General features: G+C 61.8%; 2 protein-coding genes across 14 annotated transcripts in view; one reads left to right on the top strand and one right to left on the bottom strand.

Moving 5' to 3' along the window:
- Window positions 1–10645, top strand: part of ACAD9 (acyl-CoA dehydrogenase family member 9) — a 44574-nt gene extending 33929 nt beyond the window's left edge. For 10 of the 13 annotated variants that reach the window (XM_088831898.1, XM_088831897.1, XM_088831895.1 and 7 more), the window contains 14 exons: window positions 263–341; window positions 1384–1558; window positions 2056–2129; window positions 5255–5330; window positions 6070–6140; window positions 6331–6450; window positions 6954–7082; window positions 7454–7510; window positions 7914–7993; window positions 8406–8532; window positions 8721–8798; window positions 9244–9372; window positions 9884–9956; window positions 10240–10645. In XM_088831898.1, coding sequence (XP_088688024.1) covers window positions 263–341; window positions 1384–1558; window positions 2056–2129; window positions 5255–5330; window positions 6070–6140; window positions 6331–6450; window positions 6954–7082; window positions 7454–7510; window positions 7914–7993; window positions 8406–8532; window positions 8721–8798; window positions 9244–9372; window positions 9884–9956; window positions 10240–10340 — 1369 coding nt within the window. In that variant the 3' untranslated portion in view covers window positions 10341–10645. The remainder of the gene's footprint in view (window positions 1–262; window positions 342–1383; window positions 1559–2055; window positions 2130–5254; window positions 5331–6069; window positions 6141–6330; window positions 6451–6953; window positions 7083–7453; window positions 7511–7913; window positions 7994–8405; window positions 8533–8720; window positions 8799–9243; window positions 9373–9883; window positions 9957–10239) is intronic. The other 3 variants (XM_055413464.2, XM_088831896.1, XR_016036244.1) reach the window with 2 other exon arrangements.
- Window positions 9386–17898, bottom strand: part of CFAP92 (cilia and flagella associated protein 92 (putative)) — a 30323-nt gene continuing 21810 nt past the window's right edge. Inside the window, exons 13-16 of the mRNA XM_088831907.1 lie at window positions 13160–13324; window positions 12583–12783; window positions 12365–12515; window positions 9386–9625 (exon numbers count right to left, since the gene is read on the bottom strand). Of these exons, the coding sequence (XP_088688033.1) occupies window positions 9411–9625; window positions 12365–12515; window positions 12583–12783; window positions 13160–13324 (732 nt within the window). The 3' untranslated portion in view covers window positions 9386–9410. The remainder of the gene's footprint in view (window positions 9626–12364; window positions 12516–12582; window positions 12784–13159; window positions 13325–17898) is intronic.

Raw genomic sequence — 17898 nt, 5'->3', positions numbered from 1 at the left:
CCTCCCAGATGTCCTCATGGACACAGTTTCAGCCAAGTTGATAAAGTGGGATTGGCCAAACCCACCTTGCCACCTGTTTTTGTAAATGAACTTTTATTGGAACGTACCTGCATTTGTACACGTCGTCTGAGCCTGCAAAGCTGAATGCATTTATTACCTGGCCCTTTAAGAGCTTATCAGCTCCTCTGTTCCACTCTGAAACTTCCTGTGGGGGCCCTGAGGACGCTTGTCTGTTCCCAACCATCTGTGTCTGTCCCCACAGCGGGAGCGATGCCGCCTCCATCCGGACCAGGGCCACGCTAAGTGCAGATAAGAGGCACTACGTCCTCAACGGCTCCAAGGTACGGCCGTGTGGCCTCCGTGGCCGTGTCAGTGTCTCCGTCCAGACCTTCAGCGCACTCACTGGCCACTTTCCCATGCTCCAGGGGTCATCAGGGTGGACGCATCACCCCTTGACCATCTTCCTTTGTTGGAAGAAGTAAGCTCGAGAGGTTCTGTGACCCACCCCTGTCCTGTCTGCCTCGTGGCAGGATGCGTGCCAGGAGTCCTGGCCTCAGTCTGCAGGCTTCTGGAGTGCCAGCCATCACACTGAGCTGCACGCGTGTCTGTTTTTCACTCTTTTCTGTTACATGGAGTTTGAAGCACACACACACGTGTACTGCTGGGAACGTCCACAGCCGCCTCCTACCTTCATTGCCTCCTCTGTCATGCTGCAGCTCTGGGTCGTGGCCGGGCGGGCTTGGTGCGGCTCTGCAGGGTGGTCACAGCACCGCTGGACACGGAACACGTGATGATGGCTTCTGGGCTTCCCCGGTGGCTCGTGGAAAAGAGCCTGCCTACAGTGCAGGAGCCACAGGACACACGCATTCAGTCCCTGGTAGGGGAAGATCCCCTGGAGAAGGGCAAGGCACTCCACTCCACTTTGGTTGCCTGGAGAATCCCATGGACAGAGGAGCCTGAGGGCCTCACTCCCTGGGGTCACACAGAGTCAGACAGGACTGAGGCAGCTGAGCAGAAGGACTGCTTACCATCTCCTCAGCGCCCGTACTGTTCTGTCTCAAGCCTGTTCGGGTTTTTTTTCTCCCCAAACAAGTTGCTTGAATCAAAATCCAAGTAAGTTCCTCACAAAGCCGTTTGTCAAGGAGTCTCTTGCCTTCCCCACCCTCTCCTTCTACTTCCCTTCCACCCCAAGGTGTCCTGTGCTAGAGCCAGAACTGCCACACACACACCATACACTGCACACACTCACACAGAAACCTGGACACATAGGCCCCTCCGGGGAAAGCCTCGCTCTGCTGTCTTGAGCTGTGACGGGCGGCCGACGCCAACAGGTGGCCTGGAGCCGTTTGCTTTCTCTGGAGTCCTTCTGCTTTCTTTCCTCAGGTCTGGATCACCAACGGAGGACTGGCCAACGTCTTCACTGTGTTTGCAAAAACAGAGGTTGTTGATTCCGACGGCTCAGTGAAGGACAAGATCACAGCATTCATAGTAGAGAGAGACTTTGGTGGCGTCACCAACGGGAAACCCGAGGACAAGATGGGCATCCGAGGCTCTGAGAGTGAGTGGTACTATGCACACGCAAGAGATGGCATGCGTGGTGCATGCGTGCGCGCGCGGGAGACAGTGTGTGAGAGGAACTGTGAGAGAGATTGGGGCGGCGAGACTCCCGGGTGAGGGTCCTGCTGCCTGCTTGGGACGCCCAGCCATGGGGGAGGCCATGCCGGAGGGGTCCTGGTCACGGGACTTGGAACCACAGACCCCATCCTGCCCCTGGGCCCCCTCCTCTGCTCCCCTCCTCCCTGCCCAGGCCCGCCTGCAGCCCAGTGCGTGCTCAGTTCACTTGAAGTCAGCATCCTGGACGTGGCCCTCGGCCTGGCCAGAGCTGCCACACGGTCCTCACAGGTCCCTCAGAGGCCGAGGGACTCAGCCTCTCAGCTGCCTCAGCTCAGGCCACGGGCGGTCTGAACGAGCAAGCAAGCTGCATGGCCTGTGTGCGGATTGGGGGCTGAGCGCCCGGGGCCCCTCAGCTGAGCTCCTGGCCGTGGTGTGTTCCAGCCTGCGAGGTCCACTTTGAGAACACCAGGGTGCCCGTGGAGAACGTCCTCGGAGAAGTCGGAGGCGGCTTTAAGGTGCGTTGCCCGCCATCCCAGTGGGTGCTGTGCGGTCCCGGGCCACTCCTGCTGCCCGGGCAGGGAGGCTCATGCTGAGTGCCCACAGAGCTGAGAGAACTGGGTTCCAGGTGCCCCCTGCCCGGCTGGAGGCCTCATCTGTCTGGAGCGGGCCTGGGTTCCTGCCTGCAGTTCTGGGAGGGCAGCCCATGGAGCGTAGGGTGCACAGCACAGGGTCCCGAGTGCCCGCCCTGATTCTTTTTTTATTGGAGTTAGATTGTATCATTTTTCATGGACAGGTAATTCATGTGGCAGAATTTGCCCCCTTCTGCACACATGCTGTGGTGGTTTTCAGTACAGGCACTGGGCTCTGTGCCCCCTCCGTGTCTGACTTCAGAACGTTGCCGTCACCCCAGAAGGCAGCGCCACGCCTTCCCCTCCCCCGCCAGCCCGGCCGGCACTGCTCTAGTGTCTGCTTCTGTGGACCTGCCGGCTGGGATGTTTCGTTGCGATGCGATCCGGGTAGGGCTTCTCTCCCACTCTGTAGCCGAGGTGCAGAGGTGTCGGGTGGACAGATCACGTCGTGTTCACCTGTCGCCAGCTGAGGGATGCCTGGGTGGGTTCGTTTTTGGGCCGTTTGAGTCACGCTGCTGTAAATGCCCACGTGCGTGTTTGTGTGGGAACTCTGCTTGCTGTCCTGCTGGGGCACGGCTGAAGGAGCGCAGGGCTGTGCGCTGAGCGTTCTGAGGGCCCGCCAGGCTCCTCCACGGTGGTGGCCCTGTCTGACATTCCCACCAGCAGCGCGTGCATCTGAGGGGCCCAGGTCTGCCACATCTTGCCAGCTCGTATGCTTGGCCTGTTTTAAATCTTAAATCTGGCCTGGGGTAAAGTGCTTCAAGCATCCCCACCTGGGCTGTGCATAGGCGTCAAAGCAGGGCTTCCCTGGCCTTACAGACATTAAGAGACCCACCTGAGGGAGTTAGCCAGGCCCCGGAGCGGAGCAGAGTGCGGGAGTGGTGGGTGCAGGGGGGCGTCCTGTGCGGCTGTCACACGGGGAGGGGCCCCAGGCTCCCTGAAGTCCATCCCTGGAGATGCTGTCCAGTGCTGACATTGTTGAGCTTACAGCGCTGAAATACTTGTGCGCGTGTAAGAGGTGATAGCGGCATTTCTCTCACCAGCAAGGCCTTGTGGTCTTCACACACTGGGGAGTGTGGTTTCCTGAGGCTGAGAGCTGCACCGTGTTGCCCCATGTGCTATCAGTCACCGTCCCGGGTCCCCAGGATCGCGCAGTTAGCAGTTTCTCGCCCTCCCTGCTTGGCACCGCGCTGTGACCTTGTGTGTCTCGCACACTTGTCCCATTATCTCCTGAGTTTAATGCTGAGTTCCCGGGTCGGAGGGCCTGAACATTTTAAGTTCTTGGTCTGTGTTGCCACGTTGCCTGCAGGACAGTTGAGCTGTCTATGAGGTCTTTGCCCAGTCCTTCTCAGCGCAGCATTTAAAGAATTTCTTTTCCATTGTGCTAGGTGAAAAGTGATGGTTTTAACACGCGAAAGGAAATAGATTTCTAAAGCGCTGCTTTGTGATGAGTAGGGTTTTCCACCAGTCAGCACTGAAAAGCGCGAAACGCTGGGGGTGATTCCAGAGATGGAGGGTGGGATGACCACAGGCCTGGGGAGCAGAGGGTGGTATGCAGTCAAGGAGGAGGTTCCTGGGGGAGCAGAGGCGGCCAGCTGGTGGAGTGGGGTGCCACAGGGACAGTGTGTCTGGGATCTGGAGCAGAGCTGTAGGCGAGCCGGCCCCGTGGTGGGAAGGTGACGAGGTGGCAGGATCCGGGTCAGGAGGGAGGGACGCCTGAGCACAGGAGCCCCTTCAGGTCGGGCGAGCCTGCCAGGCTTCCATCATCCCCCAGGAGGTGAGGTGGCATCCAGCCTTCCCCTCCTGTTGTCGTAAGTGAAGCTCAGAATGAACTGCGAAGGGGCCGTGAGGGGAGCTTTTTCACGACCATGAACTGGCCTCCAGGAGCCCAGTGGGAAGGTTCCAGGACCCCAGATGGGGAGTAGTCCCGCATCCTGAGACACAGGAGGTCTGACGTCGGGGCTCAGGGGCCCAGCGCCTGCGTGTCACTCTGCACTGGGACTTACCGAGCTGCCTGCCCCACGGCCAGCTGCCGTGGATTCACCTGTCAGACACCCAGTCTGTCGCCCAGTGACCGGAGCAGATGCTTCCCGTCTCCCCAGCCCGATAGGATCTGTGTTGAAAGAGTCTCCACTCAGCTTATTGAGCAGCTCGTCATACATTCAAACTCAGAGGCGCCTTTGCTTAACCCGAGTCACCTAGGTGAGCAGCCTGCACAAAGCCGCGTCACGCACCGCCGCCCCGAGACACCGCCCCTCCTCCAGGCCTCGCCCGGGGCTCAGGGGCTTGAGAGAGGGGCAGGCCCCAAGCCCTCTCGGGGCTTCCTGCCGGCGTCCACCGTGTGTCTGGGCGCCCCTCCTCCCCACCTCCCGCCCCCGCACTGGACTGTGCTCCCCTTGAGTCCCCAGCCCACCACGGGCCGCCTGCTGCCCGGGGGCTGCGGTGTCTGTGCCCCTTGGGGTCTGCAGGGGGCGCCTCCCCAGACCCGGCATCTGGCGCTTGGGTAGCAGTGTCTGCTTGCCCCCCGCTGTAGGTCGGGAGTTGGGGTCAGAAGAGGACAGAGGTCACCATGGGAACTGGAGGCGGGGATCATGTCCATGCTGGAAGGGCAGCCCCGTGCACACCAGGCAGGGGCTGGCACCACCAGGGGCTCACCACTCGGAACCTCAGGCTCTTCACCCCTTAAAGGGGCCCTGACGCTGAGGCATGCCGGGAAAGTGAGGCGCTGGTGGCAGACACCCAGCTCATCTCAGCCCCGGCTCCCTTACCCCGAGGCACAGAGGGTATCCCCTTCCTTTCTGGGCTGACTGCATGGACGTCTGTGAGCATCTTGAGGGGTGGGGACTGTGCTCCCCAGCCCAGGGCACTTAACTCCTCCGAGCACTTCTGTGGTCTTCAAGAAAGCCTCTGGCCAAAGTGGACGAGCGCTATCGTGCTTTGCGCCCCCGGGGCCCTAGGGCTTCCCCAGGCAGGCCCTCATGGGAACCCGTGCTGAGCCCCTCTCCCTGCAGGTGGCCATGAACATCCTCAACAGTGGGCGCTTCAGCATGGGCAGCACGGTGGCCGGGATGCTCAAGAAGCTGATCGGTAGGTGAGTGGGGGCACCTGGCCCCCGCCGCCCCAGCCCGGTGCTCCCTGTGTCCCCGGGCAGCAGGACGGGCTGGTGCTGAGCCGGCCCCTGATAGCTGGTCCCATTCAAGCCTGGGATCCCAGCTTGATCTGGAGGGAAGGTTGCACAGAGGCGGGTCTGTGGGGCTGGGTTCCCTGAGCTGAGCTGCTGCCACGGCCCTGAGCGCGTCTGGACTCTGTGGCCTTGTCTGGAAAGCTTCTTGGGGCAAGAGCTTCGCTCTCATGCTCAGAGGCCATGGAGCCCCTGGGATCCCGGGAGTGTGGGAGCCCGTCGTGGGGGCAAGTGGTGTCTGGGGAGCAGTCAGAGGGGAGGCTGTGGGTGCTCGGCGCCTTCAGGGCCAGCCTTGGACCCTGAAGCACACACGGGCCGCGGGCCGCCCTCCTGGTGTGTGCCCCTGTGTGGTGCCCCAGCCTGGTACCCCGAGGTCAGTTGTTGAGGGCGGGGAGGCCACGTGGCCACGTCCCCACGTGTCTGACCCCGGCCCCTGCCGCCCCTCCATCCCCCACACCAGGCACCACTCAGAGGGGGAGGCACCCCTTCCTGGAGACTCCGGAAGGTGGGGCTGTGATGTCCAGGGCATTTGGTCTCAGGGGATCCACCTCTCGTGGTTCCTGTCTGAGCGTGTGTGGGTGATGACTTAGGAAAGCATTTCAGGACAGTGGAAAATTGTTTTTTGATAACTCCATTCTTGCTCAGAAATGACCGCCGAGTACGCCTGCACGAGGAAACAGTTCAACAGGAACCTCAGTGAGTTCGGCCTGATTCAGGTGCGGAGGGGCGAGGGCTGGGTGGGCAGAGTCCCCCACATGGGCACTGAGAGCCTGCCCTCCCGGCGGGGATTTGGGGTGAAGACGAGCTTGCCCCGGGCTCGGCATTCCTGGCCCCGGGCTCGCTCTGCAGCTTGGCGGGCCTGGTCTCCACGCAGCAGGTCTGTCTTGGCTATTCTTAACACTCCAGGAGAAGTTTTCCCTGATGGCACAGAAGGCCTACGTGATGGAAAGCATGGCCTACCTCACGGCGGCAATGCTGGACGCGCCTGGCTTCCCTGACTGCTCCATCGAGGCTGCCATGGTGAAGGTAACCCGCACACAGCACTCCAGCCATCCTCCCCGTCAGCCAGCCACTGCCTGGGCATTGACGAGGTACCCACGTCAGCCACCCCAGGACACTGCTGGTAGCAGAGCGGCAGAGGGACAGAGCCCCACTGGTCTCCTGATGGGCTTTGTGCCAGGTTGTCACCAGCTGCCCGCTGATCACAGGGAAAGGAGAAAAGTGTACCTTCACGTCTGCCGGAAAGAGCGGTGGGGCCGCCTTGGGAAGGCCTGCTTTGTTCTAGCTTACGGTCTTCCTGTGTTTCGGTATCAAAATGGCTTTTCCTGAGTATTTGGCCAAGGCAGATGCCAGCGTCTCCAGTGTTTTTGTCTTGGGCGGCAGGAGGAGTCGGTTTGGGGCCACACGTGAGACGACAGGCAGGGCATCCCCCGGGCTTGGGTGGCGCTGTCCCGAAGCCCAGCTCTCCGCCTAGGCCTCCCTGCCCGGCCCTGCCGGCCCGTGCTGACCTCGCCCCACGTCCACGGCAGGTGTTCAGCTCTGAGGGCGCCTGGACGTGCGTGAGCGAGGCGCTGCAGATCCTCGGCGGCTCGGGCTACATCAGGGACTACCCATACGAGCGCCTCCTGCGCGACAGCCGCATCCTGCTCATCTTCGAGGTGAGCCCTCTCTGCCCGCCGGTGCGAGCCCCTCCCACCTGCCTGCACGCCCCTCTGCAGAGGGCGGGGGAGTCTGTGCCTCCCCGGGTCACCCCCCGAGGGCACGCCCAGGAAATCTGCTGCTGGGAGCTCACAGGCTGCCCAGGACTGCTCTCCCGAGGCCCTTCCCCTGCCTGGACGTGTCAGTCCTTCATGGCTGGTGGGGTGGTCAGCAGGGGTGCAGGGCCCGCAGCGTGAAGCCCAGACTGCCCAAGACGGGCTCGGGTCAGCCTGCAGGCCGCCCTGCCCCCGCCGCCTCTCCTGGAGGAGCCTCTCCACGGGACAGCCCGGCGGTGTGGCCTCAATCCAGTCACCGCTCCTCTGACCCACAGCACCACCATGCACGATGGGCAAAGCCGCCCCCCAGTCTGCCTTCCCGAAGTCCCAAGGTGACTCAGGGTGCTGGGGGTAGCGCCCCGTGGGTGTTGACACCCGTTACCGCGGAACAGCCAGCTACTTCCCAGAGGAGCCGGGCCTGGACCGGAGTGGCTGCTGAGCGCTTGCTGTGCCCTGGGGCAAGCATCCTTTGCCACCCGGGGCAAGCTGCCTCTCCCTTAGAGAGACAGAATCAGGGGAAAGGTGTGACTCCTGCAGGGTGGTCGTGCATGGGGCAGGGCCCTCAGGGGGCTACAGTCATGGGATGGGGCAGGGCCCCCAGGGGGCAGTAGCCTGCCTGTCACCCGGGCCCCTGTGACAGCCCTGCTCCCAGCTGCTTCCCGAGGGTTAGCAAGTAGTAGCATGGCCTGGCTGGCCACTGAGGGTGGCCTCTGACCTGGATAATGTCGGTCCCAGGGAACCAACGAGATCCTTCGCATGTACATCGCCCTGACAGGCCTGCAGCACGCCGGCCGCATTCTGACTGCAAGGGTCAAGTAGGTGCTGCATCCACCCTCTGCCCCCCAGGGCCCCCTGCCCAGCAGAGGCCTGTGCTGGAGCAGTCAGAGGAGGGGACTGCCCCTTCCCAGGACAGGGTTGCAGCCTAGTGGGGCTCAGCTCACTCCTGGGCTGCGGGGCGAGAGGGGGCAGGGGTTGGGGGTCGGCTGCCTGGAAAGCCACCAGGGTCTTGCCCCGAGGTCACCCTGCCGTCCGCCCCCACAGCTTTTAGAACTGGGGCGATGAGGTAACCCTCAGTCACCCTGGCATCTCCTCTGGCTGCTCCCGACGGGCGGGCCAGGGGAGGGCCAGGGCCCTGACGTAATCTGGAGCCACCACGGGTGCCCTCAAGCTGTGGGCAACAGGAGCTGGTCTCGGGGCCGCGGCTCACGGGGCCTGTGCTCTCTGCAGGGAGCTCAAACGGGGCAACGTGACCACTATCATGGAGACTGTCGGCCAGAGACTTCGGGACTCCCTGGGCCGCACTGTGGACCTGGGGCTGACGGGGAAGCTTGGAGTTGTGCACCCCAGCCTCGCGGTGAGTGGGGCAGCAGGGAGCTGGCACCCCGCTAGTATGTCCACCCCAGAAGAAGTGTGGCCTGGGCACTGGGGAGGACCAGCCGGGCCGCAGGACCCCAGGTGGCCCTGTTCATGCCGTCGCGGTGGTGGGAGGACCGGGGCACCACAGTGGGCAGCGCCGAGCTGAGCCCTCCCCTGACCCATCAGGACGGTGCCCACAAGCTCGAGGAAAACGTGTACTACTTCGGCCGCTCTGTGGAGGCCCTGCTGCTTCGCTTTGGCAAGGTACCTGGGGCGGGGGACTGGCAGGCTAGCATCTGTGAGCCAACACTCCAGCGAGTGTCCACCTTGGGGACCAAGCCTGGAAGGACAGCCTGGTCACCTTCGAGGGCTGGCTGTGGCTGCCTGCCCTGTGGGCCACTCAGCTCGCCAGAGGCAGGGGTGGAGAAACCCTGCCGGGGGCACCTTCCAGTTGGCGAGAGGCCCCCTGAGGCCAGGAGGGGCAGCCCTATGTGGCCCTGAGTCTTGAGAGCTGATCCGTTTTTGCTCTGGCTGAAGTGATGGAGCTCTGGCCTCAGCCAGGCTCTGGGACGTGTCTCCGCCCACGTTTGGGTGGAGCTAAGGGAAGGCCCCGCTCCCCGGGGTATAGAGTGAGGCACGGAGGTGGGCCCCGGTGAGGACTGTGGGGCAGGGGTCCCAGGGCCACGTCTCCACCCCACTGTGTTCCCAGACCGTCGTGGAGGAGCAGCTGGTCTTGAAGCGAGTGGCCAACGTGCTCATCAACCTGTACGGGATGACGGCCGTGCTGTCTCGGGCCAGCCGCTCCATCCGCCTGGGGCTGCGGGGCCACGACCATGAGGTGAGCCCCCCGGGCCCACAATAGTGCTGCACTTCCTCTCACTGCGCTTTACTGAGGCCTGCGGGGTGGGGGGTTGCCGGCCCGTGTCCCAGCAGTGTGAGCGTGCGGTGCCCTCCAGACGACCTGGAGCCGGGGGAGGTTGGCGAGGTCGTTGGCGTTGCCGAGTTGTGACTGTGGCAGGGGCCGGCGCTCTCAGCTGCAGCGGGCGGTCTGTGCTGCTCAGGGCCCACAGCTGCTGCCTTCCGCCTTCCTGCTGGAGAGGAGAGGGGGTGACAGTCGGGGTCCCGGGCCCAGGCGTCCTCCCTCTGTGCCCGCGTGCTGAGGAGGTGTTGAGTCACCGCCCTGGGGACAGGGCTTGTTAGAACCTAAAGCCACGGCTTCTGAGCCCGGCCGCCTGACTCGGCAAGGTGCCCGCCTGGGCGGCCGGGTGGAGGTTGGGCTCCAGGGAGGGCTGTGCGGGGCCCAGACTGCAGGCCCTGGCAGTCATCCTCGGGGACGCTGGTTCTGGCAGGTTCTGCTGGCCAACATCTTCTGCTCAGAAGCTTATCACCAGAATCTCTTCACCCTGTCGCAGCTGGACAAGCGTGAGTGGGTGCTGGGCTTGGGGGGGCAGGGGACCCTGCACCTGCTGAGCACAGACGGAGCAGCGCTCCAGCTGCCGTGGGCGCGGACGCCGAGGTTGCCGTGCGCCATGGGGAGACGTCTGAACCACCGGGGCTCCTACCCCGCTCTCTCCCTGAGCCCAGAGGCACCTCCCCGCGCAGCACTGGTGCCTTCAGGGTCCCTTCACAGGGCGAGCTGGCCTCGTTGGAGAAGACGCTTCAGCAGTGTTTCTGCTGTTTTAGCACTCTCCTGTTTCCCCCGTAGATTCTCCAGAAAACCTGGATGAACTGGTCAAGAAGGTGTCCCAGCAGATCCTCGAGAAGCGGGCGTACATCTGCGCCCACCCTCTAGACCGGACGTCCTGAAGAGGGCCCGTGTCCCCACAGTCACCTGCCCCGGACACGCCCACAGTGGCCCGAAGGTAGAGAACGTGCTTTATTACAAATTGGCCATTTCTCCTCTTCACCCGACGGGCGTTTTCTGGGCTCCCGACCTGTGGGCACTGCTGCTGGACGCGATCTCGGCCTGTGAGTGGACACGGGGTGAGCACGGAGCTGCTGAGACTCGCTGGTTCGGGGGGCGCCCAGAGGAGGCTGGTGGGCACAGGTCCCAGCACAGTGGCTACGTCTGTGAGGCCACACGTTCTCCAAGATACAGCTCGAAAACTGCATACATGTCGTTGGTTTTAATTTGGAACGAAAGGTGTTTAAAACACCCGCCAGGAAGCATTCAGCACAGTGTGTTTGCCCTTCGAATGTGGGCAGTCTAGACACGCGTCTACTCTGAGCCAGCCTTGAGTGGACAAAGCTTGACCCTCAGGCCCGCCGTCTGGGGCTGGCTTCCAGGGCCCTTGGTCCTCGGCATGAGGGCTGTGCACCTCGGTGCTGGGCCTGCTCAGGTGATGCTGCTGGGGCAGCAGGACTGTCCCAGGGCTCCTCAGCCTCTCGAGCACAGCAGTGTCTCCCCCAGCACAAGCTGGCCTGTGTCTCCCTCGAGCACGAGCGGTGTCCCCCACGGCTCTAGCTGGCCTGTGTCTCCCTCGAGCACGAGCGGTATCTCCCTCGAGCACAGCAGTGTCCCCCCAGCATGAGCTGGCCTGTGTCTCCCTCGGGCACGAGCTGGCCTGTGTCTTCCCCGAGCACGAGCTGGCCTGTGTCTTCTCAGGCACAAGCAGTGTCCCCCATGGCACGAGCTGGCCTGTGTCTCCCTCAAGCACAAGTGGTGTCTCCCTTGAGCACAGCAGTGTCCCCCCGACACGAGCGGCATCCTCTGGCACGAGCTGGCCTGTGTCCGGGCCCCCGTCTGCTCCTTGCTGACATCCTTGTTCTGCGTGCTCACCTGGCAGGCTTCAGGCTCTTGTCTGGCTCTTGGGTGGTTTGTCCAGAAAGCTCACCCTCCATGTTGCCTTGAGGCGTCCAGGCTCTCCTGCTCCCCTGAAGGGGAGTCAATGCCCACGACGGTGACGGGAGCCACCCAGGCCTGGCGCTGCCTCGGGTGGGGCTGAGCAAGCGCTCAGAACTGTGACAGCCTCTCTCCCAAAGGTCCGGCCTGGGGCTTCATGGGGAAGTCGTTTCCAAAGCTGCGAGTGATTCGCAGGCAAGGAGGCGCTCTGCCCAGGATGGAGAGCTTATGTCTCCCGCGTGGAGCCGTCAGGAGGGGCCCAGCTGCACGGGAGCCCACCCAGGGCCCGCTCCGTCCCTGCAGCGTTGTCTCCCTGTCCCCATCCCCTGTGGGGCTGTTCTCACCGCGTGGAGGTGACAGGAGCACGCGCCTGCCCGTGCATTCGGGGACCTCATCCCGGAGGGGACAGAGAGCCGAGCCGGGCCTTCCCGGGCTGGGCCACCCACGTGACCCTGGGCCAGGGACCCCTCACAGGGGTGGGGGTCTTCCGCAGCCCAGAGCCTGGGGGGTGCCGGCCCCCGCAGCGCGTCAGCACGCGTTCCTGGTACAGGCTCCATCGCCAGCTGCCCGTGGGAGTGCAGGAACAGAGGAGATCCGAGTTGCTCTGACCCAGCCTCCTGTGCAGGGTGTCTGGCAAACCTAGTTGCCAGATAGTCAGCTCTTTACCTGAACTAAGGCTCTGGCTCTGTTAAGTCGCACGTTTTTGGCTCTCTCTCAGCCTATAAACGCTTGTGGCCCCTCCTCATGTACAAGGGGGTGACGGGGATGTGGAGGGGCCATCGTGGCCCTTCCCCATGGAGGGGTGAGTGGCCGAGTCTGAGAGGGCCCGGGGAGCCTCCGGAGGCAGTTGTAAACAACACGGTGCCGAGCGTGGGAAACCTTGGGCCTGCCTCCCGGCCTCGCCCTCTCATGGCTGAGAGTGGGGTGTCCCACCCAGAGCCAGGCCTGCGGTCTGCCAGCCCCGCCTGGGCTGAGGCCCCACCCTCACCTGCCCTGGGCTTGGGCGCAGGCGGAAGCTCCAGGAAAGCAGGCGGCCGTGTGTACAGGTCGAAGTCCTGGTGGCGCCGGTCCCAGCTCCACCTCTCCCGCTGCAGCACCGGCTCCAGCAGGTTGGCGAACAGGGCCTTCTCCCTCCACTCCTGCATCAGGAGCACAGGTCAGGGGAGGCCCTGCGGACCCCACCCGAGCCCCACTCCTGCCACCCACCTCCGTGGCAGCAATGGTGGGCGGCAGCCCCAGGGGCCGGGTCGTGCCCACGCTGTGGAGACCCGCTGTCTGGAAGCCGCTGGGCGTGCGCCAGGCCTGGCGGGACTCCCTGCGGGCCCTCCTCTCCTCCTCCTCCGGGTCCAGAGGCCCCACCATGGCTGACAGGTACTTCTGCGAGTACGTGAACCTCCGGCCCAGCTCCTGTGAACAAGCACAGACGGGTGGGTGCTGTGCCCGGGAGTGGGCCAGGCGCCAGGGCCCTGTCCCCTGGGTCAGAGGCTGCTCCTGAAGTGGCCAGTGCTGGAGGGAAGCCTTGGCCCAAGCGGAACAGGGCGCTGCGAGAGCCAGGGGCCCGCGGCCATTCACAGCCACCCACAGCTGGGAATGCACCAGGCCCCAGCTCCCGCTGTAGGTGGAGAGTTCACATTTAGTAGGAACACGGCCGCTCCCCCTGTGCCAGGATCCCCACTCACCACCAGCCACGGGGTCAGAGGAAGGAGCCCACAGCGTCTCCCACCGCCCCACTCCGCCTGCAGTGGGCAGGCTGGGCTGCTCCGGGCCCTGCGCCGTCACTCACCTTGGCCATCTCCCGATACAGCTCCTTCTTGGCCAGCTCCACGGAGTTCAGGGTCTGGGTGCTGTAGTTATGCACAGTGCGCTTGTCGGGGGTTGAGACCCGCATCACCCTCGCCGTAGAGCTGGGAGATTTCCTGCCGACCTGGGAGGCCACCGAGATGTTTCTCTGGAGAAGGAGACACTGGTCATCCCCCACACAGGGCGCCTCTATAGCCAGCGGGCATCAGCAAGGTGACCTCTGGGAGGAAGTCACACCGCCCCGTTCCCGCGAGCAGTCTGGAGTCCGCCCAAAGCAAGAGAAACAGCCCCGCCGTCCACACTGGAGATGAGATGACCGCAGCGGGAGCCACAGGCTGGGCTCGCAGTCTAGTCTCGAGAGGCCTCAGCACATCTGCGAGCCACACACGCGGGTGGGGGCCAGCGAGCGCCTCGCAGGGGGCCCGGTGCTGACCCGTCCGCACCAGGGAAAGGGCAAGCCCCCTGCTCGGCCTCGCCCCAGGGCCGGTGGGTGGGTGACGACCCGGCACCCGGGGTCCTGCCTGTGCTCCTGACCCAGGGTGGGAAGCTGACAGTTGCCTGGGGGGTGCAGACAGTGGCCGCGACTTTGGGGGCCTGGGGCTCTCCGCTGGCCTGGGGCTGATGGGGCGGCGGAATCCCGACTGCCGGTGGGAGTGAGCAGTGCGTGTCATGTGAAAGGCCATTCGTGGAGCCAGATGGCTCGGAGAGAGAGGACAAGAAGGTCAGGTCAGGGTCACAGTCGTTTAGTAACACCAGGCGAAGGTGTGAGTGCTGTGAGGCACGAGTTGAGACCAGAGCAAAAGTGCTGGCTGTGGCAGCCTCACGGCCGAGAGGACACGCGTGAATGAGACATCCTGCCGCAATAACACGGCTGCACAGTGACCCGGGGAGCCGGGAGGTCAGCCCCACGGGCGCCCCGAAAGGCAGCCTCGGGTGAGAGGGCGACAGTAAGGACCCAGGGTGTGGAAGGCGCCCAAGAGGCAGGAGGGGCCGGGGAGCAGAGGAAAGGCTGCAGAAACCACGTCGGAGTCGATACGGAGGATTTGAGTCTGGACGCAGGATTAAAGACCCGAGGGGAGCGCGGGCGTGAGACAGCGCCCGGGGCGACGTGTGCCGTCACACACAGGCTCCTGCGCGACCCGGAGGAGAGACGGCCTCCTGCTTCCATCCTGCTGCTGTCAGGCAACCCCGTCTCAGGGGCTCGTGTAAATGAAGCCTGAGGGCGCGGGGGTGTGAGGCAAGTGACGGCCCCGGAGGAGCACCCAGGGCTTTTCCAAAAGAGAAAGGGTTCATGACAGCCGCCTTAGGGCATTAGGTGCAACCTTGCAGGGCGCGCCCAGGAGCTGCGGCGGATTCCAGAAGTACAGGTGGCGCCCCAGACGCCACAGAGCCAAGCTGCCAGAAGCCAGGCCCCCCCAAGAAACGCGCACAAAACAGAGTGACCCTGCTGACCTCAGTCCATCCTTGGGTGAACCTAGGGGGACAGTCCGGCCCTGAACTCGGCGATGTGCTGACCGCACGGACCTGGCCAGCGGGTTCATCTCACACGAAGGGAAGGGAGTGAGGAGACCGGTGTCCGACCCTCTCCGGGAAAGGCTAGGTTTGTCAAGGCTGGGGGGCTCAGTGTGCGGACTGTAAGGGCAGGGATAAAATGACCACGGGGAGCCTGAGCCCAGCTGCTCTGGCCCCGGCGTGGGGCTGGGGGTTGTGCAAGGCCTTCTCTCCTGGAGTCCTGGGCTTCTCAGTCCCTGATACCTTTACTGCCACAGGAGGAGGCGGGTGAAGTGCTGATCTGATCCTTGGCGGCTCTGTGTCCCCTCTGCCCCGCCCCCCCGCCCAAGGGTTCGCACGAGCCCCAGACCCCACAGGACTCTGAAAGGGATGAAATAAAAATGTGAAAAAGTACGTACGTGTGTACATTTCTTTCCTTCCTTTGTCTAACCTAGACACAGAAACTGTGACCATTACTGCACAGAAATGACCTCCTTCCTCCTACCTGGTGGCTCAGCACCTGCCCTGTCCCAAACCCATCCATAAAATAAATAAATAGACTAGACCACTTTCCTGCGTGCAAGTGCCCTACCTGAATCCGGCGGCTGTACGCTGACCACAGGCACAACACTGCCGATGGAGCTGGGCTCCAGCGGAGCATCGGCGTCACATTCGAGGAAGGGGGAGGAAAATCACGCCTCCTTTCGTCCCTCTGACCTCCCTGACGGCCGCGAAGCCCATCCTCGGGGTGGGGTCCCCACTGCCCGACAGCCCGGGAGGGAGCCTTTCCCGCCCGCTTGCCTCTGCCTGGCACCAGAGTCAAGGCCTCCAGGACTCACACGGCCTCCCGCCTCCGGGGCTGGGGTTCCCCGCTGCCTCCTCCGCAGCTGCTGCAGCCCTGCCTGGGGTGAGTCTGGAGGGCGGGGCTTGACGGGGAAGAAGCGGGGAGGTGCGCCCGGGGGTGTTGGCTCGGGCACACCCCCAGGAAGGCACAGCTCTGGAAGCCCACCTGCCCTGAGGCACCGCTTTGCCCGGGGCACCCGAGGCGGGCCAGGGAAGGTGCTGCCATCCTGTGGACACTTCTGCAGCCGCAGCTGGGCCACCGGTGCTTCCTGGCACCCTGCATTCATAAGGCCGGTGGGGGGCAGGGCCCAGCGGCCATCCGAACACAGCCCACTTTCAGGAAGCCGCGGGCCACAGGGCCTTTTCCCTCACACCACTCTTGGAGGGAAAGAAAACGGGAAAAAAAAGCCTGCACACCTCCAGTGCGGGAAAAGCAGCTCGGCATCCTTCATGACGGCAGGGGTGCCAATCAAAACGACAACGAGAAGCCAAATCCCACCAGTCCCCACGGCCCCAGCCTCACAAGTCTACGAGAGCAATACACGCGGGTCAGGGCGGAGGCACGGCCACCCACCCCCTAGGCCGTCAGTGGGAATGTATACTGGCCACAGCCAGTCCAAAGGACGGGCTCCCCAGGTCCCTGCAAGGAAGAAAGGGAAAAAAAAAAAAACAACCACCTATTGAGACGGGCTATACCTGGGATCTGACATGCCCACACCTGGGCCTGGATCCCGAGAAAACCATCCGGTTTGAACTCAACAGAGGCACCCCAGCATTCAGCACGGCGCTGCTTACAACAGTCAAGACACAGGTACAAGTCTCCACCGACCGATGAACACTTAAACCACACATGGTCCCTCTAGAGGATGGACCGATTGATTACTTAGCCATAAAAAACCGCACTGATACTATTTGATTATGCCACCAGTAGCCACAGGGGTGAACCTTGAAGGATCATATGGGATGTCAAGTTAGCCAGACATAGCATATGATTTCCATTCTAGCAAAATGGAAAGATCAAAATGACTAGTAAACAGAAGCTCCCAGCTTTCTAACAGAGTTTCAAAAGGGCACCTTGAGTGGCCAGTATGAATTCGGAGTTGGAGATTAACATATACGGAGAAACCTGCATTTCTGATAATCCAGGATCAAGCACAGGGAACTATTCTTGTGCTTCTGAAATAACCTCTATAGCTAAAGAATCCCAGAAGAATAGCTACACTGTACGTGTGCGTCATAACTGACTCAGGTGGCTTTACACCAACAACAAGCATCATTTTTCAAATGGCAATAGCATGACATTGAAGAAAATAAAGAAAAGCCACGCCTAGTTTACTCCCTCCGACCTCTCTGGCGCCAGCTGGCGGTCCGCCCCTGAGCCTGTCCAGCCCGGACCCCCTTGGCGGGACTGTGGGGGCTGCAGCACAGACAGCATCCGACCGCAGCAAACGTGACGCTCCTTGTGGCGACGAGAGGTTCTTAAACTGAGATGCGCAGCCGTGCACGCCCGTGAAACTGGAGAAATGTAGGCTCTGATCCAGGTGAACTGACAGCAGACTTTGTGGAGTTTAACGTTACCTCTCAGGATAAATAGGAAAAGTTAAATAATGGTTGGGCTTCAGTTAGTGATCTTAATATGAATAGATACCTAAAAGTAAAAGCATTTTAAAGTAGCAATTCCCAAGACATTAAAAACAAAGTCTTAAATATGTGGAACAGTGTTTCCTAGGACTTCACGAAAATAGAGGAGCTACTTGTATGTTAAGTAAATTGTAGTAACATTAAAGTTCTGTAGAGCTGTATTACTGCGAAATCTTTAAGGTTCTTTGTTGAATAGCAGTAATAAAATGGAGCTGATCCATCAAGGAACACGATATCCTTATGCGCACATGTGTGCATATATAAGTGCAGTGAGCCAGGATAAGGGGTGGGGAGACGGTAACATTTTCCATGCGGCTTTCCTTGTTTATAGCTATGTGCCTAGGCCTCATAATTTATAAGAAATGTAAAGCAAGTAACACCAGAACACAGCTCAATGTAACACCTTATAGAATAATGCCAAATATGTCCATAGACTTTCTCATTAGAAAAGCATTAAAGTGAATGAAGCCATCAACAAGCGAGGAAGCATGTTCTAAAACATTATAAAAAGTAAACATGGAACTAACGAATCAGGTCAGCAGTAAAAGTAGGCTGGTAAATAATCCTTGTACTGCAAGGAGATCCAACCAGTCCATTCTAAAGGAGATCAATCCTGGGTGATCACTGGAGGGACTGATGCTAAAGCTGAAACTGCAATACTTTGGCCACCTCATGCGACGCGTTGACTCACTGGAAAAGACTCTGATGCTGGGAAAGGTTGGGGGCGGGAGGAGAAGGGGACAACCG

Source organism: Moschus berezovskii, chromosome 24, assembly GCF_049115385.1.
Source record: "Moschus berezovskii isolate FMDL1 chromosome 24, NW_MosBer_1.0, whole genome shotgun sequence".
NCBI lineage: Eukaryota > Metazoa > Chordata > Mammalia > Artiodactyla > Moschidae > Moschus > Moschus berezovskii.
Note: the sequence above shows the minus strand (reverse complement) of the source record. Positions and strands in the feature narration are given on the sequence as shown.